Source organism: Talpa occidentalis, unplaced genomic scaffold (assembly GCF_014898055.3).
Source record: "Talpa occidentalis isolate TD23 unplaced genomic scaffold, MPIMG_talOcc4v2.1 talOcc4.4, whole genome shotgun sequence".
NCBI lineage: Eukaryota > Metazoa > Chordata > Mammalia > Eulipotyphla > Talpidae > Talpa > Talpa occidentalis.
The window spans coordinates 112,741,236-112,767,778 of record NW_023604295.1 but is presented as its reverse complement, the minus strand read 5'-3'; the positions used below and the strand labels follow the sequence as shown (position 1 = coordinate 112,767,778).

Below are 26,543 nucleotides of genomic sequence, written 5' to 3'. Positions count from 1 at the left end.
TGACTGCAGAAAAGAGCACAATCTTCAGCTAAAGGTGCATTAACCCTTCTAGGCCATTAAGATACCATTTGATAAATTGCCCCTTTTATTACACTGCATGGCACTGGTAGCCTGCACGAATTAATGTCTCCCAAATGGCAGCAATTTACTCCCCTTGCACTAGCAAAAAAAGTCTTTGTTACTTAGGGAACGTATCTCCTCAGCAGTTCCCTGTGGCTGTTATAGAATTAATTAATGCCAGATCTCCTCAGAGGGAAAGGTATGTGCTATCAGTTTGATACTTCCCATTAAATTTTCTAAAACTCAAAGCAATAAACTGGATCCAAATCCATGAAGCACCATTCAACAGAAACACAATGTGCTTCTCTCCATCACTACCAAGAAAAGTCTGGCAAAGTGAATAGTCTCAAAGCTTGTTCAAGGTGGCATACGCCACCTGCCCAACTAGACAGGTCATTGATCTCTAAATACCTACATACCAACTCACCTGGAGCACACTTTTCCATTCATTTCTCTTAACATCCACAAACCATTGTTATCTTGTCCATTGCATCTTTAATCAAAGACTCTTCTGGGCCACTGCAATCACTTCATATTGTAAGCTCACAGAGACTTTAAATTTGGATCCATACATTGTACCTTTAAGGTATAAATCATAGGCCAGAATGTTATGAGATGTGGAGGTGGATGCAGAGGACCTGGCACAAGGAGTCCTTTATGCCTTCACAAGGTTCTTGACTTTAATTTTTTTGATTATATCCAAAGGGCAAGTTCACTATATTTCAAAAAAAAAAAAAGGGAGAAGATGCTTGCACAGACACAAGTGGGCAGGAAGAGTGGCTGCTGCTGTTTTGTAAAGGGAAAGGGTTTATGAAAAGAAACACCTGCATAATCATAGGCAGGAGGGCTGCTGATAGTGTTCATTTGGGGAGGGTTCATTCCTTTGTGGAATTGTTATCTATTGATAAATTAATTACTTCTAGGGTATGATTAGGCTTATATGTAAGGACCAGTGATTTTTCTGCAAGGGTCCTCCATCTCCATATCCCACCTCTGCTCTGTGCCTCTGGATACTTCCTATAGCAGTCTGATGCTTGCTACAGCTGTTAGATTTTTCACTTCTAGAGCTGGCTTAGTGACTGTGTTTACCATTTCTAGCCCCACCTGCAGTTTCTGTTTTTTTGATGTTGCCATCAATCCAAACCTTATTGTAGTGGTTTGCACACAGGACTTCCCATATGCTAGCTAAGGGTATAAAGTCATTTTGTCGCCTTCGCTAAAATCCTAGAATGCAGTTAATAGACAAAATTGATAGAAGATAAAATTGAGGCCTAGAGAAAGAAATGGTCATACAGTCTATAAGTAGCAAGGGGGATTAGAACTCAGATCTTCTGCCTCCTTGTGTTCTTATCACTTTACTACACCATCTCACTTCTGATAATTCTTTCTCATGGGATGCCAACCCCTAGGTGGGCAATACTTTCCTGACAAGTTATATACATGATCAATTCACTTCAGTGAACACCAGGATTGGCAGCTTCTTATCTAGCTAGGAAGGCAAAGAAAACAAAGGAAGCCAGCAGGTTTTTCTTTGTGTGAGGGAAAGCAGCAAGCATAGTCTCTTCCCAAGATGGTGAAGTCTTGCTGTTAGTTCTAGTTCCAATGTCATTTGATTTAGCAGTCATCGTTTTTCTTGGTTATAAATTATATTAGCCCTTTTTTTTTTTTTTTAGTTTTTCTTTAATCAGTGTTCTTCCTACCCCTCCTTTTGTAAGTCAAAGACAGACCTGTATTTATTCCCAGGAAATAAACCCAAAGTTGCTCCTGGAGCAACTATGACAAACTCTCAGGTGACCCTCTGCTGGCAAATGTCTCTCTACTAATTAATCATCAGTTCCCAAGTCACTATTCTGGGAATTATCTTCCACTCCTTCATCTCTTTCACCACATTAACACACACACACACACACACTCTCTCTCTCTCTCTCTCTCTCTCTCTCTCTCTCTCTCTCTCTCTCTCTCTCGCTGAGTTCCTCCCCAAATCTCTTTCAAAACTTCCTACTGACAGCAATGTAGGATTAGAGAAAGGATTTAAAATGTTCACAACTAGAAACAAGGCCACTCCAAAGTAGAGTGACTATAATTTACTGTACAAATTGACATACTTTCGAGGGTGAAAAGGGGCACTATAAATAATTGTGCCAGGCAATATGAGGCACATGTTCAATGTACTCACAGAAAGCCCTGGCAGGATGAAGACTTGAACTTGGGCAGACAGTGAACATGAAGTGGAGGATTATATATCTAAAATGTGAATATGCTCAGGTCTCCTAATTTTTAAGCCTCATCAATCCCTACTCACTAACAAATTTCAATTTTCCCTAGGAGGCAAAAGTACTCTATATGGTGTTGTCCTTGCTTATTTTTTAAAACCTTTTCCTTACATTCTTCTACCGTATTTTGTTCTGATTTTCTTAGTTCCAAGACACAATGCTATTTATAGCTCTGTGCCTTTTGCACATAATATTCTCTTTGAGTCAAATGTTACTTCCTCCATGAAACTTCCCCTGATCCTTTAGATAGGGTTTATCCCTCATTAATAGTGAACATTTGTGTGTCTTTGTCACCACATGTATCACATTATGGTATAATTATTCATTTAAGTAACTGGGTTTACTTTATTGTGCTATTAAGTGGTTGTAATTATTTTAGTAATTGCTAATAATTGTGCTTAGTGGAACTGTCCATAGTACCAAGATCCCTTGAAGACCTTTCATTGTGATTCTATAACTTTTTAGTATAACATTTAGCCATCAAAACAGTTTAATATCTTGTTTAGGATTCATTTTATTTTTTTCATTTAAAAACTTGACTCTTAATCTGGCTCAAAATTCCAACCCCAGCCCCAGCATTCATGCACACAGACACATGTGTGCACACTCATGCAAGTGCACATTTGCACATGAGGCTCTAGATTCTTGGACTGGAGAGGAGGGAACAGGCTGTGTGCTCCCTTGTATAGGCCTTCCTCCATGAGATTACCCCTATGATATTGTGGCAGAAAGAGAAGGAAAACCACATTTTCTCTTTAACTACCTATGGTAAGATGGCCATCTTTATCTTGGATGACTTGTTATCATTTTTTAATTTTATTTTTATATTCCCCATACAATTGCAACCCCCTTATTTTGACCCAAATCCCTCCTTTTCCCACCCTCCACCCTCATAGTGTGTCTCTGGTTCATAATTGTTTGTTGATTTTGATTTTTTCTTTCTTATAGTTATGCTTTTTCCTGGTCCCTTAATTAGGTTTTCTAGATTTCTACTATGAGTGAGACCATCCGGCATTTTTCTTTTTCTTTCTGGCTTATTTCGCTGAGCATGAGCCCTTCCAGTTCCATCCATGTTGCTGCAAATTGCATGTGTTTATCTTTTTTGACTGCTGAGTAATATTCCATTGTGTATATGTAGCACATCTTCTTGATCCAGTCATCTATTTTTGGGCATTTGGGCTGTTTCCAAAGCTTAGCTATTGTAAATAGTGCTGCTATAAACAGAGGGGTTCAGGTGCTCTTTGGAATTAATGTTTCTGCGTCCTGATGACTTGTTATCTTAAGATAATTAATGGATTAAGTATAGATGGTCCATGACTCTAGAAGTACTCACTGACAGAGGGTGCAGGTGATTGGATGGCAAAGAGTTGCCCCTGAGCATCTGTAATTACATGTGGGTTTCAGGTCCATCTGCTGACTGGTTCTCAGCTCACCACACCTGCCTCTGCCCTCTGAGCCTCACATTGAAGTGGCTGCTGGCAAATCTGTTTTTCATTTCACCTGTCTGGTCCCAGTTCCTGACTAGAGTTCATCTTCTCTATCTCTTGGGATATATAGGGACCTGGAAATTATGGAAGTACTGTTTACCTCTCTTTCTCCTTGGCTTTAACAGCATGCTCTCTCTTCTCAACAACCCCCTCACTCACTCCCACTCCCCAGTAGCATGGAATAAAGTGAACAAAGGAAGGAGGAGAAAATTAAGGATCATGGTTCACTTCCTGCAGATGACCCAGATTTTATTAGTAATTCTCTTAAGGTTACTCTCTGGCAGGAACACATTTTTTTTAAAGTGTACTCTTCCAAGATGTCACTTTTCTTCAAATTCCATTCTTTTGTCAGTAGGGAGAGGGAGGGAGCATTGTATTAGTGGCTGGGGGAGTGGCCATTCTGACAAAATGATGCTTCTCAGCAGGCCCTGAGGGAGGCAGCAACATGAGCTGTGGCAAAGTAATTGGCAAATACCTGAAATTAAGGTGTTGGGTTACTAAGTTCTATGTTTGTTTGTTTGTTTTCCTAGTCAGATTGGAGCTCTGTCAATTTCAAAAAATTACAGAAAAAGTTCACTGTGTCCCCAAACACCATCCTAATACATATGGACAACCTGCCTCCTCCAACCCTCACCTCCACCAGAGATAATCTAAGGTGTAAGAGATCTTATTCATCTTGGCCCATGATACTGAATACATTTAGCACTTAATAATTATTAACTGAATTTAGCTCATAATATCAACTGTGAAAATGATTCTAGAAATATCTACATTGCCTCTACACCAAATATAGTGGAATGCAGTATATTTAGCCTGAGCTGGGAGATGACTTGAGACAAAACTTAATCCTTCAAGCTGGATAAGGTGAACAGAGATGCAGAGCAGGCCAGACGTTTGTAGTCAGGTTGGCTCCCCTCTGGAACTGTCCTGAGGTCACCTGGTGTCAGGGTAGAGCTGAAGGCAGGTGCTCTTATTTGGCGACCAAGAGACAAGATTTTGACAGGGACCATGACACTAACTGCAGTAGCCTGGTTGGCAGGGATCTCTTGCTTCTAAAAAATCAGCCTTCAGATGCCCCAGGAAAAATGTAGCAGTTTCATTTTATTCAAATGAGATATTTTAGAATGATCAGATGTGTGCTTTGACATAAAGAATAATTCACTACTGATTTGTTTCATTAGAACTCCATTTTTATGAGCATAATGATACCCAGACACATTTTGTTCACATTCTTCTGCAATGAGGTGTTCCTGGACAGTCTGAGGACATGTCTGTGCTTAGGTCCTCTATTAGGCACAATGGCAGAGGGAAGCCAACATGTGTGCGCATATTTATGATTCTGTAATGTGGGTGTTGCCCTTGCTGCTGTAGAGCAAAAGTCACATGAAGCCCTTCTACAGGAGGAGCCTATACTGCAAGGTTCAGCTACGACTCTTCTGGAAAACAGTCTACCTTCTTGCTTCCATCGCCCAGAGCTGCTGCTTCTTCTATCTTCCTAGTCTTGTATTGATCTTATTTTATACTTTGCTATTAAAACCACTGCACCTTAAATACCTTAAATAATGTTTCATAAGATCACCTAATTACCTTCCCGATCTGCACCCCAAGATGATGTAGCCACTGGGCAGACCACACTATTTGATAGCAAGAAAGAAATGAAATATCCCATGTGATTCCAAATTGCAAAATAAGTGTGCTTTTGTAAATTCTTCAAGAAGATTACTTAGATTTCCAATTCTAGTCTAACCATTTGGTCAGGAATATCCACATGACAATGTAATTGGAAAAAGAAATGAATGTTTGCCTTTGGTTTCATTTTATTGCTTCTCAGAAGAAAACTCCATCTAATAATTTTCTGGTCCAGTTCTTTACTCTCTAACCACTGCAAGGGGAGGGTTGCAGAAAGAGAGCTGGGAGATGCATAGTGGGAAGATAGTGCAACATCAATATCATTTTCTTATTATAATGCCTGTGGAATCTCTGAGACAGTTGATTTTTTTTAATTCCCTTGTTTAAATACCTTAATTTTATAAAAATTGTATTAAAACCTGATTAGAAAGGATGAAGACTTGCAAACCACCCTCCCCTAATCCCTCCACCCCCCAAAAAATCAGACAAACCAAGAGTTTTTCAAATTAAAGTCTGAGAAAAGAGACTAGCTTTGGGGAGAATGGTTTCCTCCCCACCATGGGGGTTTGTAATAAAGGATGCAACTTTTGGCATTATGTTTGCTGTGTAAATATCCTTGATCCAGGAGGAGCCCAAGGGCTTCAGCAAATATTCTGGCAGCTGCAATTTCTTGCCATTGCCCTTGGGTGGGGGATGTGTCTAGTTCCTGTTTGGTGATAGTACTCAGTGTCCTCTGCTTTGTGAGTGAGTGATCCTTGGTGCATGAAACTCCCCACTGCTTCTGTCTGTGGCAAAACCTGGGGTAGAGTTGGAGTCAAATGTACATTAAATCACTTTGCAAATTACACTGAAATATAGGAATGTAATTGTTACTTTTTCAAGGATGCAAAGCTCCCCGCCCCCACTTCTAGCAACCCAATTAAGTATATATATACAAAAATTAGGCAGGGAAATTTTCTTAAGCATTGTACCAACCAAAGTTCTAGACTGCTGGAGCAGGTTGAAAAGATTCATTAAGATGGCTGGTCCAGTCTGAAAGTATCAACAGAGTAGGGATATTGAGTGACGACATGTCACTTTGCATTAAGTATAGAATGTCCTCCTAGAAACTTCTAGGAATGCACATAGATCTCACAAAGGAGATGGAGTACCTTCAGACAATGAGCAACCTCACTTAAAATGGCATCAAAATATAACAACCTGACACTATTTGAACACAGTGAGTTATTTGAAATCTGTGGTTCATTCCATATAGCCATGTCCCTGGGAACTGGGTACAGAATGTGGATCAGTGATATCAATTACAGTTCCACTAAATCATTATCCAGCTACACCAGGGTGGAACCCAGAAAGGAGTAACCAAAGTGCATTACTGATGGGGAAAATGAAAGATGATGTTTGGAGGATCCCACTGTACTTCTCTGTGTGTGGAGGCAAAAATGAAGGGCAGCAGTGTTGCTCCAGCTCTTTGAATTTGAGGAAGATTGACCTTATTCTGAGCACAAGTTCAGAATGACAGCACAAGATGAAAATGGGCTTTCAGCTGATGTTTCAAACACAGGATGCCTCTAAATAGCTACATAAATGAACTCCAGATTAATGACTGGATTCAAAGTTGAAGAACTTGGATCCAAGAAGAGATGGAAAGAAATTCACCTGAACTTAAAAAAGCAGTAAGACCTTTTCTATTTTAATGTTTTGGCAGTAGTTTGGTGCTGCTCAAAGGCGAGTGAGGACTTCTGAGGAAGCTAAATGGGCCAGAGCCCAGTAGCAGTCAATTCCTTGAGAGACAGGGACATGTGAAAGGTTAGAACAACCTAAAAAGGTGTGTGTGCCTTCAACAATTTTATTTTCTCCTCCATTTACTAGACAAGGAAGTACAGTGCTCAGATATCTGAAGTCTTGATTGAACTGTTTCTGTTTCTCCCTACTTTCCTCGGGAACCATAATAATCTTGCACCTGAGATTTAGGTGGTTGAAGCAGTTGGTTAACAGGGAACATGAAAAGCTAGAAGTGGTCCAGGGGATGGCTGCATGAAGTCAAATTTGTCTTTTAAGATATGTGGATTCTGGTGAGTTTTTATGACTTTCTCTTATTTGACTACTGCAATCTGCCTCAGTCATCGAAGTCTTTATATACCTGATGTCCTTTGGCACTTTCTAGTTCCGACCTTTCTAAGCAGCTTCTGTAAGAGATTGGGGCTGAGGTTAGTTGTAAATTAGATGCCTCTGAAATGTGAACAGCTCTGGTGGACTCTCACATAATGAGAAGGGGACAGATACTATGTCTAGACATAGATACAGTGGATCAATTAGAGTGATGACGGGGGGAGCATGCAGAGGTGGTGGTATCCAGGACGTCAGATTTAGATATGGCTGACTGGATTCTGCCTCCTTCTAGATGTTTGCAAGATCATGTGTTTATAAGCAAATGTATAATTGACCATAACCTCAATATTAAGCAGTTCTGTTTCTATAAATCAGAGGGATTAAAAAAAAATGGTAACTCTCATCCTGCAAATGCCATTTTTAGGTCTGCTTAACTAAGATTTTTGAGTAAACCTTTCAAAAATCTCTGAGCCTCAGTTTGCCCTATCTTCCAGGTGCATAGGTAAAGAGGTAGCTCAATAATACTAAGGAAATAACATGAAACAGCGCAGCCCACATGCAGATCCACTAAGAGACTCACCAGCAGCCAACTAGCAACTTTCCTTACATTCCTTTCAAGCCCCAAGAACAGAAAATTAAAACCATTGGGCACCGACAAATCCTTTTATGGAAATGACTATCAACATCTTTTCGAACCATCTGTTTTCTGGCTGTTTTTCCTTTCAGTGTCTTTCCTTCATGTGTTCTTTGCTAACAAAAAAAAAAAAAAATCTATTCTAAAATAACCAAGATGTTGTGACTGAAAATGCCAGAGGTATATATCCAGTTTATGAGAGAAATTGCTTTTGAAAGCAGAGTTAGGTTTATCTTGTGTGGAGGAAGGCCACATTTCCGCAAATAGTATAGTTGTGCTAAGAAAATAACCAACTGCTTTCATTAAGAGTATGTAACAAGATTTGTATATTTGTTCATGTAATTAGATTGAATGCTGCTAAAGCCTGTCAGATCTGAAAGCTATTAAGTGTAGACTGTTTTTACATTGAGGAAAGCTGCCCAAGAAAAGGTCTCTCAGCTTATGTCTGGTCTTCTATTGCCCTTACAAAGTCACAGGTCAAGCATTCTCTGCATTTGAATAATGCCTAGGATCTAAGAGTGCCTCCAGGCACTCTGTTGCAAGACTGTGATTTAGTGAACATTTATGGAGTATGTGCTTATGACTTGCCTGGGAATCACTATTTTGTATTTATTGGTCGGTGAGGTAACTTAGGTTAGTTATATCTAATAAGGCAGAGCTGTGTTTTTCATTCAAGCCAATACTTTTGCAAGAGAGTTTTCCTTCTCTATAGTCAAGTAGCTCACTCTCGCCTTACACAATCTCCATGTCATATAATTTTAATAACTTCAGACTTCCTGGAGGAGCTGCATTCCATATTTAGGTGTCATGTTTATATGCTATCCTTCTGTCTCTCACCTGGGTTCACCTTGGTTGATGGACATATAAATCTCCCAAGAGTTCTCCTCCGGGATGGCGCCATGTGGTATGAGCAAACTCACTCCTAAATCAGAAAAAAAAAAAAAAAAAGTTTATTCAAAGATTTCCCAATTACCTTGAAACACTTGAGTTCCGCACAGATGCTCATAAAAAAGGTCCTCATAGCAATTTATGAAATCATGATCTTTGGAAGGTTTATAAAATCCAAGATAATAACAGAGAAAACATCACTTCTTAACAACAACAAAAAAAGGATATATTTCTCAACTGCACTCAAACTAGTTTTTTTTCCTGTAATATTTTCCTAGCATTTGTTTAATTATCTTACAAGATTGTGTGTCCTGAGACCTGGCAATATTAAATATATCTGAGAACATAAAGAGTGTAATGATGTATCAGCTAACCTACTTCAAAATTTTAAGTATTTCTCTATTGTGTCTCTTCCCATAGGTTTCCTGAAAGGGTATCTGGGATGATGCTAGAGCTTCATACCAAATTATCTTACAAATTGTGCATCTGGAAGTAAATCTGGGAGGCAGTTAATAGAATGATCTATTTTGTCAAGAAAGAATAACAACACTGAGAATCTTAGGAAGCTTACAGATCATTCTTACATTCCTTCTATTTAGCCCTCTCTTTGTAAACAGAAGCTAGAAAAGGTTAAAGGTGATTTTATCATATTTATGCCAATGTCAAATTGAAAAAGAAAACCCAGTAGCCTTACTTCAATAAAATCGTATTATGCAGGGAGAGAAAGCATAGCAAAGCACATCGCAATGCATTCATTTGAAACGTCCACACTCTCATCTTGAATGCTGTGAAGTAAATATTTCACTCTGACCAAGAGAAAAGAGTCTAGAAAGGGCAGAGATTCTCTTTAATGTAGCTTCTTATTTATAAATAGAAATGAAATGGAGACACAGTAAGATCCTTCCAAAATAAAATCTCAGGGCATCCTCTTTTTCTTTGAATAGTACAACTTTCAACTTTTCATTAGCGCTAATGTAGCCACACAGAAACCTTTCAGGTTTCTGATAATTTAAATCTAGAGATGGCTTTACTGATATCCTTCTGTGTACCTGTTAGCTTGCTATGGAATCAAGGAATGCAAGACACATTGCAAAACAAGTTATTTGTGATTCACACTTATGAGCATTATATATGTTCATTATATATATGTGTACTATATACAGAAGTACATGTATGTAGTATATATGTACTATAGTACATATAATAGAAGCACATGTATAATATATATACATACTATATTATATATAGTAATATGCTAGTTAGCATGAGTACCTTTCACTAGTACTAAGAATGAGGCACATGCAAATCTTGCTTAGAGCTTTTCAGCAATGGTATCCATTTATATTCTGGACCTTAACATCAATAGTAGAGGAACTGCAATTGCCATACTTAAGGGCATCTGACCAGGCTATGCCTATCATTTCCTATTCTTCCTTAAAGGTAGTTGCTAAATGAAGTGGCCTTCATTATATCCTCCCCTGCTGTTGAGCAGATGTCATAATACACAGGATGTCAACCTGGGGGATACGTATCCATAGTGTGATAGAGAACTTTCTCTGTTACCTCTCTGTAAGACACTCTAGGACAACAGAGACATTCAGTCCTTCCTTCAACACAGAAGTGCAGGAAGCTGCCACTGGGTCATCTTAGGCCATTAACCCATAGCAATCACTTTATTGTACTCCCGTTTTTCTTTTCCTGTGTTTTCCTTTATTGATGTAAAAGTCACATGCAATGGAATGTACCCACTTCAAGTGTACAGACTGAGTTTTTGGCAAATGTAGACTTTTCACATGAAAACTATGGCCTTCAGTTGTAGAACATTTCTACCATCAAAAAGTTTCCTTGTGCCCTGTAGAAGGCAATCCCTCAACTGCCAACCCCCCAAATCAGCTATTTTCTTTCTCACATTAGATTATTAGTTTGCCTCTTCTAAACCTTCAAATAGAGGAAGTCATAAACTGCCTAGCAACAATAAAGAGGCAGTAATGCTGTGTTACATGGATAACACCTTGAACAAGGCCTAGCACTCCAAAAACCGAAATATGAATATATGAATATGATTCAAAACTCTTTAATAAAATCAAAACTAGGCTTTGAGACAGGCTGTATTCTGTAGATCAGGACCAGCTATCAACTCTCAGCCCGAATCAGAATAAGTATGAGTGACTTCTGAGAAATGCTGTCTGTAGAACAGGTCACATTCATCCCTTTCAAGTCCATTTAATTCCCTGCATTTAGATTAAAAAAGTTATTCATAATACTCCTAAATTTGATCTGAATCTAAAGAATCCTCATCATTTTAAATTATTTCATTTTCCTATAAGACATTGTAAGATTACTCTTCCCCAGCCCAAGTATGCAAATTGTGTGTGAAGTCTGAAAGTAGGCAAACATAGAGGCAAGGGGTGTATTTGTGTGTGGGGGGAGGGGAATAGGGTGTGGTAGTATTGGTGGTGGTATATTTTATGAAGACTGAAAGGCACTGTGGAGCATCTTTCTGTTCATGGTCCTCTAAAGAAACTCATTTTAGATATGTATTCTCCCCTAAACTCTACCTACTGCCCCTACAGCCTTTTGATATGACAACAGCACCACCTGAGTTTCTTGTTTCATATTTTACATAATAAATGATTTTTATAGTGTGGGTCACCCAAATCTTTATTGTCAGGTACCATTCAATTATTTGGGATGGATGTCATTTGAACAATCTAATTTCTGTGCCTTGCTTCTTTACATTTTATCTCCTTAGGGCATATTTTACATTTATGTTCTGCAAATAACAGAACATATGTTTCAATTCCCCACACTTATTTTTCATTAAACTCATTCCCGGTGAACAACTCCAATCCTGTTTGGGGCTTCATGTTAGCTTAGAGCATGCCCCTTCACAAAGTAACTGTTTGGGAATCATTGTCATCAGAACTTTGAGTTTTCACCACAAGTGCTTCTCAACTCAGAAGGGAAGAAAAAGAAAAATCTTTCATCTCACACTCCTGGATGAATGTTAAACAAATATACCCAAAGAATAGGATGATCTTGGCATTTCCTCCACATATGCATAAACAAACACATATACACACTCTTAACAAATGAGGATGAGAAGTTATTCAACCAATAACTATCCAGAGAGCCTCCTTAGTGCCAAAATAAGAGAGTGGAGGGTTATGCATCTAGCCCATGCATAAAATATCAATGTGCAATGAGCTTTTATGATTCAGGTGTGTATAGCTTAGTCTCGCTGAAATGGCAGCAAGACTCAGTGTCTTGTACTATTTCTTTTTTCTGGAACCCACAGTTCCCAGTATTTAGGTTCTTACAAGAAGGGTACTTTGTAATGACTCCCTTGTTCAACAGTAAAGTCTCCTATCTGCCAGGGAGGATTACATCACACATTGACATTCATACATATTTAAATGAAGATCTTTACCAAGTCTTAAAACAATGACCAAGGATGATTTAGAGAATTGGAAATGTAGAAAACAAAATCATTATTAGGGCTGCCTCTGAGGATCATTTGTGTGAAAAAAGTTTTTAAGGAAGTGACTGATGTAGAAGAATGAGACAGCATTCATTAACTGGAAATAAATTGCAGTCTCAAATCACTAAGCTACTAGCATTTCAGTTAGCTGGGATGGTAGCATCAGACTAGTCCTGTTACAGATTTCATTTTACAAGATAAAATGTTCAATTTGGAGAGGTTTGTAAGATCTACCCTAGAGAAAATTCTGCCAAGGCCCTCCATGATGGTCCTAACTTGGTGCTAACCTGCTGTTTAATGACACTTGTTCTTTGCCCTCTCAGCCATGATATAGAACACCCCCTAGTTTTCCTTGCCTAGAGATCAAAGGAGAGATTGCCCTCTCTGTCATCCAGTTCAGTCTCAGATGGCAATTGTGAAGACTAATCCACAGATAGAATGTCATCTTAAAAGGTATCTGGGCTGTACATCCTTATGTATCCTTGTCAAAACATCAAGTAAAGCTCCCTTCCAACCAATGGGGGACATACTGCGGAACTAATTGGATTTATGTTATAGCTCCGGAACTGAAGTTTGAATTCCAGAGTAATGTCATAGTAAACCTTTCCACTGCTCATCATAAAGTAACATTATAGCAAGGTCTAAGGACACTGACAGTATTTATTATTGCAGTAACTGAGGAAATCTGATTGGGTATCATTTTACTAAATTACATACCAGCACATAAACCATACTTGGCTATAAACATGGTATTTTCTGGTAAAGAACACTTACAGGGCTTTCTGATCATATTTTAGAAAATATATCTCAAAGGGGCTTGACTCTGGGGACTACCCAAGCCTTCTGAACAAACATGGCTGTCAACTCTAACCCAGCATTAAATGCAGTCAGTATTCAGTCCATACTGAGATGAAGACTGCAAAATCTAACCAGTATTGGTCCTGGTTTACTTTGTTTTGTAAATCAAGGGCTGATGGGTCTGGTATTTTGCTCTGACAGGGGATGGTAAACATCTTATGAATGACTGGCAGATGCAATTGTATAAATACAAAAGGTTTGAACAAAGGCTGGAAAATACACCAACACACACCACCCACCTGTATTTGGCATTACTAAACGTCCTCCTAAATGGCCAAAGACACCTGTCGTTCTCAGTTCTGTCCTTGTGGGGAGTGATGAGAGGTTTTGGATGTAGGGTGTTTTATTTCTGGGGTGCATTGTACTAAAGCTGCGGTTGTTTCCATGGGGGAAAGTCCCGGAATGATTCTTGCCATGGAACTCAGCTCTTTCAGACACTCCGAGGGAAACCATGAAGGAGCTCTGGACTTTGACTTTGATGTCCGACAAAGGGTTAAAAAGCGAGGATTCTGTCATGAGTTCTTTGTCCAGGGGATCCTGGAGGCAGATGGGCCCGCTGTATGTTCGGCTCACTGTCAGGTCTGGTTGCATGGAGGGATTCAAGAGCAGGGAGTTACCTGGTAAAAGAATACTGATCTGTCATTCAGAAACTAAGTCATCACAGTTACTATCTCTTCATCTGCCTCTACTCTGTGCAGCCCCTCCTGTGTACTTGCCAGCTGCTCATGACAGAACAACCCGCGCAGGCCACCAGAGCTTCTGGGACAGCCCCAACGGGCTGGTCACCAGTGACTAGAGCCTTGGAACGGGGAGCTCTGCCTTTTATTGTCATTTCTCTGAAAGTGGTTGACTCAAATCATTTGCTTCCCAGAGTTCCTTGCACGCTACCTTTTCAAAACAAGTATTTCTGGCACTCTGTCAGGCAACTAACTCAGGTATTATGTTTATGTGATGACTTTAACTGGCAAAGGGAAGCTTTAAAAAAAAAAAAAAGAAAGATGTTTTCCAATCCATTTTGGAGCAAAAATAACATCTGTTCATTCTAAATGGCAAGAGATGACACAGCGTGGTGACTAGGTAGTGCCGTTTATAACGGGAGCTGTGTCGGTGCCAGCACATCACGTGGAATTCTGGGCAGGTTTTGGAGCCGGGGGAGGAAATAATTTGTCCTCAGAGCAAAAGGGTCAGGGGCTTTATGACTCGCTCCCTGTCTGAGCAGCCAATTTGCGCTAATAACGCATATGTCACTCTGCGAGGGGAGGAGGCCCCACAAGAGACGATGAGAGACTCAGATTCTATGTAGGAAGCCACGGAGAACGGCTTCCTTTTCATCTTAAAATGAATTTTAAAAAAATATTTACAAAGCCATGAGAAATAGGACTTTCTCATCTGTTGGCGCTTACCAATTTTTTCCAAGCCAAATATTAAAAAGAAATGCTGTGATATTTTCTTGTGATGAAGTAATCTCATTTATTAGTAAATAACAAAATAACCCTGAATCCCAAAACTCCCACCCCTATCAGTCCATCAATGTGACATCTCAAATTGAAACTCAAACCATATAAAACAATTTTCCTTTGGAGCTTGACAAAAATGTTTAAAGTATGATATGTCTGAAAGTCTTGCAATTCTAGGTCCTATTAGCCTGTATTTTTCTATTTTCATAATTTTGTAGCAAAACGGGCAGGGAACCTATAACCCTGACTTTTCCACCTCTCATTCTAACATTCTAAGAATCCAAAAGCATAGAGTTCAGGATGAGATGAAATAACCTTGTGGCCAGAGAGACTCCTTGATGATAGCATTTTTCCATGTGTGAGGCTCTTGTGCCAAGGCATGAGCGCAATCAGGGGGTTGTGCTTTTAATGGAACTGCACTGAGTTTTACAGGTACCGAATTTGCTCTTGGCCATGGCCTTCTCAAGTAAAAAGTGGGACTCAAGAACTAGCTGATGTCTAAAAAGAGTTTGAACAATTTATACTGAGATCTGAAAAATCTTAAATCTGGTTTCATGGTTATTTTGTCTCAAGCCTTCACCTTCTCACATTTAATTTTTGACTACACTCGAAAGATGTTCCTAGCTTTTGTGAGTCCAAGAAAGCATAAAAGTAGGAACGTGTGATAGAGTCAAAATTGCAGAAAGTTGGTGCCGACTTGATTCAAGTCTGATTAGGGTCAATTACCTGTTTTCCCAGGTTTCTCCTTAGAAATCCTTTTAAGTCCCTGATCTACACTAAGGATGGCATTCTACTTACAAGTATCACTGTAAAACCTTCCTGGGACACTGACTATATTTGCTGAAGAAGGGATAGATGTCTCTAAGATAGTGGAGGTGAAACACCAGATCTCCTTCAATATGAGGTGTCATAATAGAGGAACATTTTTTTTTTTTAAATTTAGCTATTTTTTCCTCTTATTCGTTTTTTTTTTTTTAATTAATTTATTTATTTATACAAGCACTGGGTACAGTCAGAAGCGCAGGAGGGTGAGAGAATTCACCAGAGCGGGGAGCAGGCAGAAGGACCGAAGTACACTGCTGAGGGGAGCAGCAGGCGGCAGGAGAGGTCTGCGCGCCATGCGGGACCCTCCTCCGGTGGCCGGGGAGCAGCCGGGGATTGAACTGGCGCTGCAGAGGCTGCAGGAAGTCTCGCAACCCAGCGCTCAACAGCTACGCCACCAGGGAGGCCCAATAGAGGAGCATCTTAATAAAGATTTTTGCTTATGTCCTTGGTTAACACATTCAAAAATTAAACAGGAAAATAAATTTGAAAAGACTACACAGTCTTCTCTTTGAGTTTCATAATACAAGTAAGCTCTAAAAATCCCATAAGCAAAAGATGCCTTTAATTTTTGCAAGTCAGCATTCCACAAATGTTTGGGCGAGGGACTCACCCTCTTACCTGCTGCTCTATGGAACACATTGTACCTATGCCAAGGAGGAGGAAACAACCAGCTTCTAGAATAATATTCACTGCACTGAGCAGCATCCTATGGCAAGGGCTGATAACTATGCTATTCTAGGTAATATCATCCTCACAAGAATTCTTTGAGGTGGATGACAGTAACCTCATTATATAGCTAAAAATTTAAGACTGAGAAGAATGGACTAATTTTGGACTGAAATGGATCTGTCTGTGGATTTATGCATGCACCTCTCATGCTACTTCATTGAGTTTATTTCTAATGAAATCCTGTATACTAATCTATATACCCAAATTGAGAAGTGTCCCTGAGACTGAGCAGACTCAGACCTGCCACTTTGATGCCCAAAAGTGAGTGACAAACAACAAAATATTTTATCACGCAGGCATCTCCCAGTTTCTAGTGTGTTTGAGTTTCCAGGACCTGTCTCTGCCAAGCAGTGGGATGACTTCTTATCTGGTGTTACAGGTGCAACTTACATGCAACAAACAGAAATAAAGGTGATGGTATTGATGATGAGGGTCAAGGTAGAAAACTTTATCCTCCTTAGAGAGACAGTTTCATTTTTTTCTAAAAGAGCCTTGTATGCCTCATCACTATCTCACAATCGGGAATAGACTTGGTTCATATAAGAGAATTAAATGACTGTTTTGAAAATGAGTATTGCTATAGTTTGACATGATAGATTTTCTTTCCCCCACTACAAAAGATTGCTTTGACTTGGCAACAGCTGAGAGTCATTTAGGCTGGGAATTTCATTTTTCCCTTGACTATCTGACTCATCATATATCCTCTGAAGTCCTTTTACTTATTTAAAATAGAAGTAACAAAAATAACTCTACCTAATAAATAGTGTAGTAAATATGCCTGGGAGGTTGTGGTATAGTAGTTGGTTCTCAGCCTTGAATAATCAGTATTTTAGAGAACTAAATGAAATACATCAACAAAGCAGGCTTGTTGAAGGAGAAAGCTGGATAATCTGAGATAAAATCCTTGTTAAGCTCACTACACATCAAAAATGAAAATGCTTTTCTTAAAATGATAAGGTGATAAGTTGAGATCCATTTGTCCTCAAAGTCAAGGATTTAAGCAGACCACTCCACTGATGCTGCTTTCCTGATGTTGAATACAATTTGGCAGCGGCTCCCAGAGCCAAGAGCTACCTTCACACAAGACCAATGAGAACTGGGGTCCTGTGTGAGAGTAGGCTATGGCCTGAGGACGAGGTGTTGGGGGAACCTACGCCGCTGACCTTGACGGACTGTTTTGAAGTTGAAGGTCTGGAAGCCACCTGTCAATGCAGAAGAGTCAATCACGTCCACGCCATAGTCGCTCTGGCTCCGTCTATACAGGGTGACGCCAATGACCAGTACCGCCACGGCCACGACAGCAGCACCCAAGCCCGAGTACAGAGCAATGTCGCTGGCATTCTCAATGCCTGAAAGACACAAGAGAAATCGTAAATGGCCAACATGGGGATGGAGGCAAAGAACCACCCTGAGAGAAAATGAAATGCTATTGGATTTTTGGAGCTACTGCGCAGAGGATATGACCCATAGCTAGACACAAGTTGTATTCCCTTTCACATAATAATCAGGTTTCTAAAATACCTTGATAAATCAACGGGATGCTAATTAAATATTTAACTACATTAAGGCAGTTTACCTTATAAAGAATATACTTGTTATAAAGAAATAGACAACCCCTTAATTTACTTCTTTTAGAAAGTCATTTTACCTGCAAAGTTTATTTTTTAGGGATGACATGAGATCCACATACAATGATAACTATGGGTGAACTGCTCTGCATATCTATGACCTGGTGCACATGCATTCACAGAGAGCGGTCTAGAGAAGGTAACACATGGTCTATGGTCAAGAGAGAGAGAAGACCAGAACTCACAAATATGGACTTTTTGGGTCATACATGATTCAGTTTAAGAGGGCACTGACAATAACAGTTTAGGATATAGACAATCATTATGAGGAATTTTGTTGTGAGATATAGAGGTCTTGGTCCTAGGTGCTCACTCTTATATGAAAAATGTATTCCAGCATCAATTCAATACTAGACTCTAATGCATTTTTTGTCTTTATATGTTTTGGTGGAAGAGGGCTGGTCTCTAAGAGGTCACATGCTGTTTCTCCCATACCTCTCCTACTCCATCCTATTGAATGCATGGGCAAAGCAAAAATAAGAGCGTTAGTTTGAATTTAGAATGTGGGTATCTCCCATTCCCCCAAGATATGTTGCAGGTGCTTTCCAACTCATTTGCTAGATATACATTAGATATGGTTCATTCCTGAAGAGACTTACAGTGGACACTACAATTCAGCATGAGATTTATCCCAAACTACATAATCTTAAAGGCAATATAATCTTTGGAAGTTTTTGGAAAAGAAAGGTGGCAAGTCTTGACTCAGCTAATTAATCCCCTTACAGATTATGTGGTAAACACACTTAAAAGATCCAAAAGTAATTAGATGGCCCCCTACTTGTGGCGTTTCAAGTTTACCATGTTCCATAAGTGATAGTAGAATTTAGCATTTGGACTTTTTTATTTCAATCACACTATTTGATAAATTCCTTATTTAAGACTTTACTATGAAAAGGGCTTGTTAGATGAGCTTGCCCAGCTGTAGGTTAAAGTAACTGTTCTGAGCATGTCTAAGGTGGGTTAGGCTAAGATGATATCTGGTAGGATTAGTGTATTAAGGACATTTTCAATTTAGGATAGTTTTCAACCTGTGATGGGCTGATTGGGAAGTAACCCCATCAAAGCCTAGGGAGATCTGTACTCTGTCACCCTGTGTTGGGTTTAGAAGGTAAAATAAATGCATTGTATATATACCTTGTAATTGTATGGCACTTACTAGGCATTTCCCATATCCTGATATGGTACTTATGTTATCAAGTGAGTAATGCTAATCATACAAGTAAAGTGAATTTATTTTCAATGAAGTTAGTGGGCTGTAAAATAAAGTGTTACCAAATTAAAGAGTGAATGAGGAAATCAAGCAGAACCAGTTCAGTAATTGGGCAGTAAACACATAAAAATAATTCTCAAGGGAGAACACAACCGTCTAAGTTTCTAAAAGGTCAGAGGATTATCAGACACTTTTAATAAGCACAACAGTCTACAAGGTGTTGAGACTTAGGCTTCATTTCCACCTTCATGATGGTCCAGATGGGAGCAGGAGGGACCATCTATGGTGGTCTTCTCTGACCACCCAGAGCCATGAGTGTTCTGACTGACACGATACCAACCCAAAGTCTCAGTGTCAACCTATCATCCCCTTTATGCTCTCACCCTCCCTCAGTTAAGTTCCTTGGAGGAAATAATTATACACCAAGTGGAGAGAGGACACAGATGCAGCAAGCCAGGCTACCAGGAGCAATACAGAACTTTGGATTGAAACCAATTAGCCTTTCCCCCTTGTCTCTAGTTCCTTGGGCACTGCTGACTAATGATACTATCATCCTCAAAGGTGTATCTGGGGAGAACACACCTGCTCAGCAACTGAGCACATACAGAGAAACAGCCTGGCAGAGTACTGAATGCAGCTGCTCTGTTGCTGAATTGGCAAAGTAGAGACAGAGACACCTTTCAGACTTCCCAAGCACTAACAAAGGGAGGTCCAGAACAAAAATATTTCTGAAAATGGACATCAGTGAACATGAACATGCTGAGGCAAAACTGAGTAGCAGGGAAAAGGAGTGGATTCCCATCTAGCCCTTTCCATTTACACACTCACAGCCAGAATGTTCATTCTCCTGCCAAATACAAATGCTATTTTTGGGAAAGCCCTCTATATATGCCTTCAGACTGAAGTTTAAATTTTTACTATGGCTCACTGTGTTTCCTTTACCCAGGAAGATTTTCAGGATTTCTATTAAGTCAAGAGAATGAAGTACTGGCTTGTAGATTTTTTTAATGGGTATAGGGACTTTGGGGATAGGATAGAGAGATCTCCATTGTAAGGCAGTACAACATCCTTACAAGGATCACGCTGATCAGATGGTCTGATCTAAAAGACACAAATCAGTGGTCCCCTACAGAAAGGCAACCATGGTATATATTTTTACAACAGTTTTTTCCTAGATTTTGAAAATTCAGGATCTAATGATTTCATTAATTCAACAAAGATTTGTTGAGAATTTGGGAATGAGGACATATGGATGAATTAATACTTAGTTCATATTCTTGGTTGTTTTTGTTTTTCTAAAAAGCAATAGACAAGGCAGTAAGATCCTGACATTTTCAGGTGTAGCTACAGAGGTAGACATACGTATTCAGAGCTACCTGTATATATCTCAAGAGATTCAATGAGACACCTTTACTCACACCTCAAATTTTACTAAAGTTGGGTCACTATGCTTCTTTCTCTTAATTTTTGCTCTTTTCTCTACCTTTTAATTTATCATCTCATTCTTTTTTCTCGTACCTCATTTCTAAACTTCCATTTTAGAAAAGTAAGGTGGTTTTCCCTGTAAAGATTTCTGTGTTAAAAATGTTGTAATGGAGTCTCTTTCTTAGATGTTTTTAGAGCCAATCTCAGAAAACGTTTAGTTCCATAGTTTCTTCTTTGGTTTCAGGGGTCGATAGAGCTGAGGAGATGTGTGTTTGTGAGCACTTGACATGGGGGTACCCCAGAATCCTCACAACAGGGGTGAGTGTGTGTTCAAGTACATAAAGACAACTCAAGTCTTGTCAGAAGAACATTAGAAGCCACTACCACACCTTACAAGGGGAATGGCAGCACCCGTGGGGCGACACAGTCGCGGTAGTTCTAGGCTTTTACAGCTCTCTCCATGTATGCCTGTCATAGTCTCCTTTGATGCATTGCTGTACTCCCCAAATTCACTTGTCATTAATTTCCAGAGGAAGTCCCAGTACCTTTTGCAAGTCACTGGCATCCACTCCTTACACTAGTCTCTAGGTCTTGTCTATCTCTATCTACACATCGGAGAGGAGCCAGCTCAAGGTCCTCCTCCAATCAAGTGACTGTCTTGGCCATTCTAGCCACCCTATAGTCTTAAAACTCTCACATCACTTTTTGTTCCTGGAAGTCATTTTTGGATCATTCTTTTTACTGTTAATTATCTGAATGCCAATGCAATCTCTGCAACTGCTCTAAATGCTTCCAAAATAGTAATGTCACTCTAATTTCCCCCAGAAATGTACAAATCATTGGTGTAACTATTTACTGATTGCTTGCCTGGCCTCAAACTAAGGTATTAAAGCAATTGCATTGTGAGGTTGATTTTAAAAGCCCTATTGCAAGGACATTCTTTTCACTTACATTTATACATACATAACATACATACACGTGTTACTGGTTTGTTTGCTTGGAGTGATTTTGAACAAAAGCATTGAACCCTGTAACTGATCAGGAAGTTCTGCTTGCTTTCTGGACACAGGATTTATACTTTTCTCTGATTTTTGGTTTCATAAGCAAAGTTTTACATATCAATGTTATTAATGTCTTTTCTATTCATTCATCCCTATTTTATTTTATCCAAGAGTCATAAAATCTTCAGGGAAAGTTTGGTAGAACCCAATATGTGGTAGAAAAAAATTGTATACAATCTATGGGTTAAGGAAAAAAGAAAAGAACTAAAAAATCTCATGTGTTCCAAATGAGTCAAACTGAGGAATATGTGCACAGCTGGAAAGAGTGTGGACAAACTGCAGAGAAAGGCTGTACAGATTTGAAAAGCAGGACCCTGGAGAGAAAGTGTTTATGGGTTCCTTTAGCCTGGAGAGGAGAGAGCTGTCTAGTGCCTTCGTATATTTAATGCAGGAAGAAGAGAACAGACCCCTAGTAGGTGCTGGATGAGGTGTTTCATTTATGGTGATGCTAGTAACCAACTCTTGACCATCTCTAAAGAATTGAAAAGGAGGATGTGGCCTTTTATTATAGCAATTGGGACTCTGGCTAGATATTAAAATGACCTTTTCTACAATGAGGGTTGTTAAAAAACCTATGCTATATTTCTACGGGAGATTGTAAAATCTCCTTTCAAAAAGTCCCTAAAAAACATCATGACTTTACAATAGTCTGCAGTTATTTTTCGGTCAAAACTGATGAGAAAGCTGAATGACCTTTCAAAGCTCCTTCGAACTTCATAGTTCAAGGAACAGGTATTACGAAGTTCGATGGCTTCATGAATTGTAATCACACCTAGTCATTTATAACAAACACTATCCTCAAAAGACTAACAGGGTTCTTCCTTAGCTTTTCTTTGTCTACATGACTCCCATCTGAAAGACACTGGTGCCACCTGTTAATAAAATTTTAACTCAATGCCTATGTTAAGACTTTATCAGATTTGAATCTATTTCACAGGATTAGATAGCTCACAGAATTAGGGAAGGCATGTTACAATGCTTTTCCAAATATGATATTCTGTTTTATGTCCTATTAGATATTGTAGAATGAACACTGCTCCCATTTCAAGGGGGAAAAAAGCAAATTGTCCTATATAAGAGAGTGATTTACTAAAAAAATACCCACGAAAATTCACGATGAGAAGGCTGAGAGGAAAAACTAATCAGTCGGCTACTGTGCTGGAGTACCATAAAAGATCAGGCAACCACCTTAGCCACCTTAGCCCCCTTTCATCCTTCCCCTGCATGGGTAGTGCTGAAAATAGAGTAATATACCAAAATATTTTATTGCAGCCTGAAATATGACAGAAGTTATTGTTAGTTGTTTATACTTGCTGCCATCGAGAAACAACTTACTTTAACACTTCAGAAAATAGCTTTGAAATTGTCTGCTATGATCAACCATAGTTGCAGCAATTTCAATTATATTTGCGTTGCTTGGGATCTCATAACCCCTTGACCAATCTGTATCTTAGCTTTTCCAATTTCCCATCCTCATTAACCTTATTACTGTAGCATGGGGGGTGGGGTTGGCTTCATTGTTATAATCAGTGACAACAGCACATTCTTAAGTAGCATTTACTCTAAGCCAAATGCAGCTTTAGCATCTTATGCTTATGAACTCATTATAATTCTCCCCAAAACCTTGTAAAAATTTCCCCATTGAGGGCCTCCCCAGTGGCGCAGTGGTTGAGCGCTGGGTTGTGAAGCTGCCTGCAGCCTCTGCAGCTCTGGTTCGATCCCTGGCCGCCGGGTGAGGGTCCCACATGGCATGCAGACCTCTCCTTCCGCCCGCTGCTCCCCTCAGCAGTGTATCGTCAGTCTGCCTGTTCTGTTCCCTGCTCTGGCTTTGGTGAATTCTCTCACCCTCCCATGCTTCTGACTGTTCCCAGTGCTTGTATAAATAAATAAATAAATAAATAAATCTTAAAAATTTCCCCATTGAGATGTGTAAACTGAGGTAAGGAAATTGCTTGCAATGCTGAAAGCCTACAGATTGGCTAAGTAGCTGAGCTGGGATTCAGTCTTAGGAGGTCTGGCTCTCTCCCTGATCACACCGCCCAACTTCCTTATAATAACAACGGTGACCCAGGAGCCCAGCACTAAGCTTGTGCTTGCTCCTCTGAGAACTAGAGATGTGACTGCATTCTCAATCTTACCTCATGCCCAATTCTATGACATGTGTATTTCCTTTTATAGATGATGACGTAAGTTCAGATAAATAAGAAACTTAACCAGAAAATGGCAAAACCAAGGTTTGAACACTCATCTCTCTTTGTTCCTGAGCTGCATAACCATCACAAGGTGTTGCTGCCTCACTTCTCTCTGTGCACCTGTACCCAGGTAACTTGCTGTGCTGGAGTAAATCACCAACTGCACTAGCTGTTCTCAGCAAAACCTGATAACCTCACCTGTGCCTTCTTAGAGTAGAATAATTTTTTTCATTCATATCCTATGACCACTTAATATTGTTCATCAAAGCATTTACTCTGAACTTTGTTTCTTTAATACCCCTACTTCTCACCTGCTTCTCTTTCTAGTTGAAAAAAAATGGAGACCATCCTATGTGAGCATACAGCTCAAAATTCCTCTGCTCCTTCACACATTTTTCCTTTCCTTTTCCCTATTCCTCTTCTGTGTCAGGCCAGCATTGATGCAGCTCCCCCCTGTCTCCATAGAGGCAAGGGCTCATTATTCTCTCTTGATCTTGCATCTTCAAACTTTTCCTCTACACATGAGTCTACCCTCTGCCTATATACACATATTCTCATGCCCCAATCATCTCTGCCCACATCCTTCCCAACTAGTTCTCCAATCAGTTTCTCAGAGATGCAGTCTTCTTTATATCCACTGAATTCTCCGATCTTTGTTTAAAAGAACATAAAGCACTTTTTAACAGTAAACATTGCTTAATATATGTTCCATAATTTCCCTAACCAGTTAGCTTCTATGTCCATTAAGATGAATGAATGATTAGAATACTCATATTAGATGAGAAAAGGTTTTAGGACATATAAAAAGTTATGCAATACAAAGAGAAAATATTTTTCATTTAATGCTTCTTCAAAAGTGACCACTCATTCAATAGCATTTTTGAGACTGTTCAAAAAAAATAAATGTCCTGCATTTTTTTTCTCTTTACCTCAAAGGCATCATTGTATTTTCCTTTGCTTGTGTTTTTTTAATATGTAAATCTTGTAAAGCTTTCCTTATCAGAACCTACAGACCTACTTCTTGTCTTTTTACACTGCCTAGTATATTGACAGGCTGTATATTATTTAATTAATACACTATTTCTTTATCATTTGATCATTCTCTTACCCTTCTATCTTTTGCTCAAAGCACTGATCGCTCTTGAAGGAGTTTTGTAATCACTGCATCAACAGTAGTGTCCTTTGTCTTAGTCTTTCCCACTGTGCTACAGCAAAACACAAGAATAGCCAATTCACCTTTTGGGGGGAAGATTTCCCTTAGATTTGATTTTTCTATCAGCTCCTATCTTATTGTTTAGTAACACCCTTCATTCTCCTAGTTTTATAAATGGGCTTTACAGTTCAGTCCATTTGGCTGAACTTTCTCTTACTCCTTTCTCTCTGCTCATCTAATTGGATAATCACTCACACAAGGACAGCGCTAACTTAACTCGTCCCTTGATGCCCAACAGTCTCAAATCAAGATCTCCTGCCTTATCTACTGTCTAAAGACCTCATCCCATATTCCCTTCCTGCTTGCAGGACAAAACCACTGCATGTTGTGCTAACACCTCAAATTTGTCTTCATTCTGATCTTACATATTTTCTCCTTTTGAATTCTGCTTTTTTAGTAATGACACCACCAGCCACCAGGTTTGAAATCTAGTATCATCTTTCATTGTATCCATTGACCCCCTCCTCCCAAGCCACTCACCCCATCTTCAAGGTATCTCCAGTGCTTCTCCTCAGTTTCAACAGAAGACACCCCAGTTGACACCCATATTCTACATTCCATTCTATCTAGTACCCATGAGGTCAGTCTTTGATCACTCTGAATGGTTTCATCCTGGATTATTCTCTTTAAACACAGCTCTGGTACTCCCACTCCAATCCATTCAGTGCCTCTCTGTGTGTGTTGAGTCCACTCTGACCAGATTCATCATTGGTTCAAAATACCTTGTTCTCAGCCCCATCCCATTTATCAACTGCTTCCTCTTACTTTTCACTATATGAACACTTTTGTGGCCAAATCCAATTATTCACTTTTTTTCAAGTAGATTTTGTACTTAAGCAGAACTTTTCTGGCTCAGATTCCCTGGACTTTTTTTCCCCTACTGAAAGGCTCTCCACTTCAATAGCTGTTTCAATTCTAACCATTCATCTAAGAGTGACAATAAAGGTTATCTATTTTGTGAATTATTTTCTTGATAGTGCACATTCAGACATGTTTTATTCCTTCTTTTAAGTAAAGTTGCTAGATTTAGCTAATAAGTGTTGCAGTTTCATTTGAATTTTAGATCAACAATGAATAATTTTGGTATAAATGGTTCCTATGCAGTATTTGGGAATACTCAGACTAAAAGTGTGCTCATTGTTTATAAAAATCAATTTTTTTTTTTTTTTTTTAAGATTGGCCTCCCTGGTGGTGCAGGGTGTTAATAAGCACCACACTATAAAGCAATCCGCAGCCTCTGCAGCACAAGTTTGATCCCCGGTCAGCCAGGGAGAAACCACATGGTGAAGCAGATCTCTCCTGTCTCACCAGCTGCTCCCCTCAGCAGTGTATTTCAGTCAGTCTGCCTGTTCTGTTCCCCACTCTATCTCTGGTGAATACTCTC

General features: G+C 39.4%; 1 protein-coding gene across 16 annotated transcripts in view; it reads right to left on the bottom strand.

The window, feature by feature from the left end:
• Positions 1–26,543, bottom strand: part of UNC5D (unc-5 netrin receptor D) — a 726,786-nt gene that overhangs the window by 52,516 nt on the left and 647,727 nt on the right. For 12 of the 16 annotated variants that reach the window (XM_054700868.1, XM_054700869.1, XM_054700865.1 and 9 more), the window contains 3 exons: positions 17,594–17,779; positions 13,659–14,036; positions 9,030–9,114 (listed from right to left, as the gene is read on the bottom strand). In XM_054700868.1, the coding sequence (XP_054556843.1) occupies positions 9,030–9,114; positions 13,659–14,036; positions 17,594–17,779 (649 nt within the window). The remainder of the gene's footprint in view (positions 1–9,029; positions 9,115–13,658; positions 14,037–17,593; positions 17,780–26,543) is intronic. The other 4 variants (XM_054700870.1, XM_054700874.1, XM_054700863.1 and 1 more) reach the window with 2 other exon arrangements.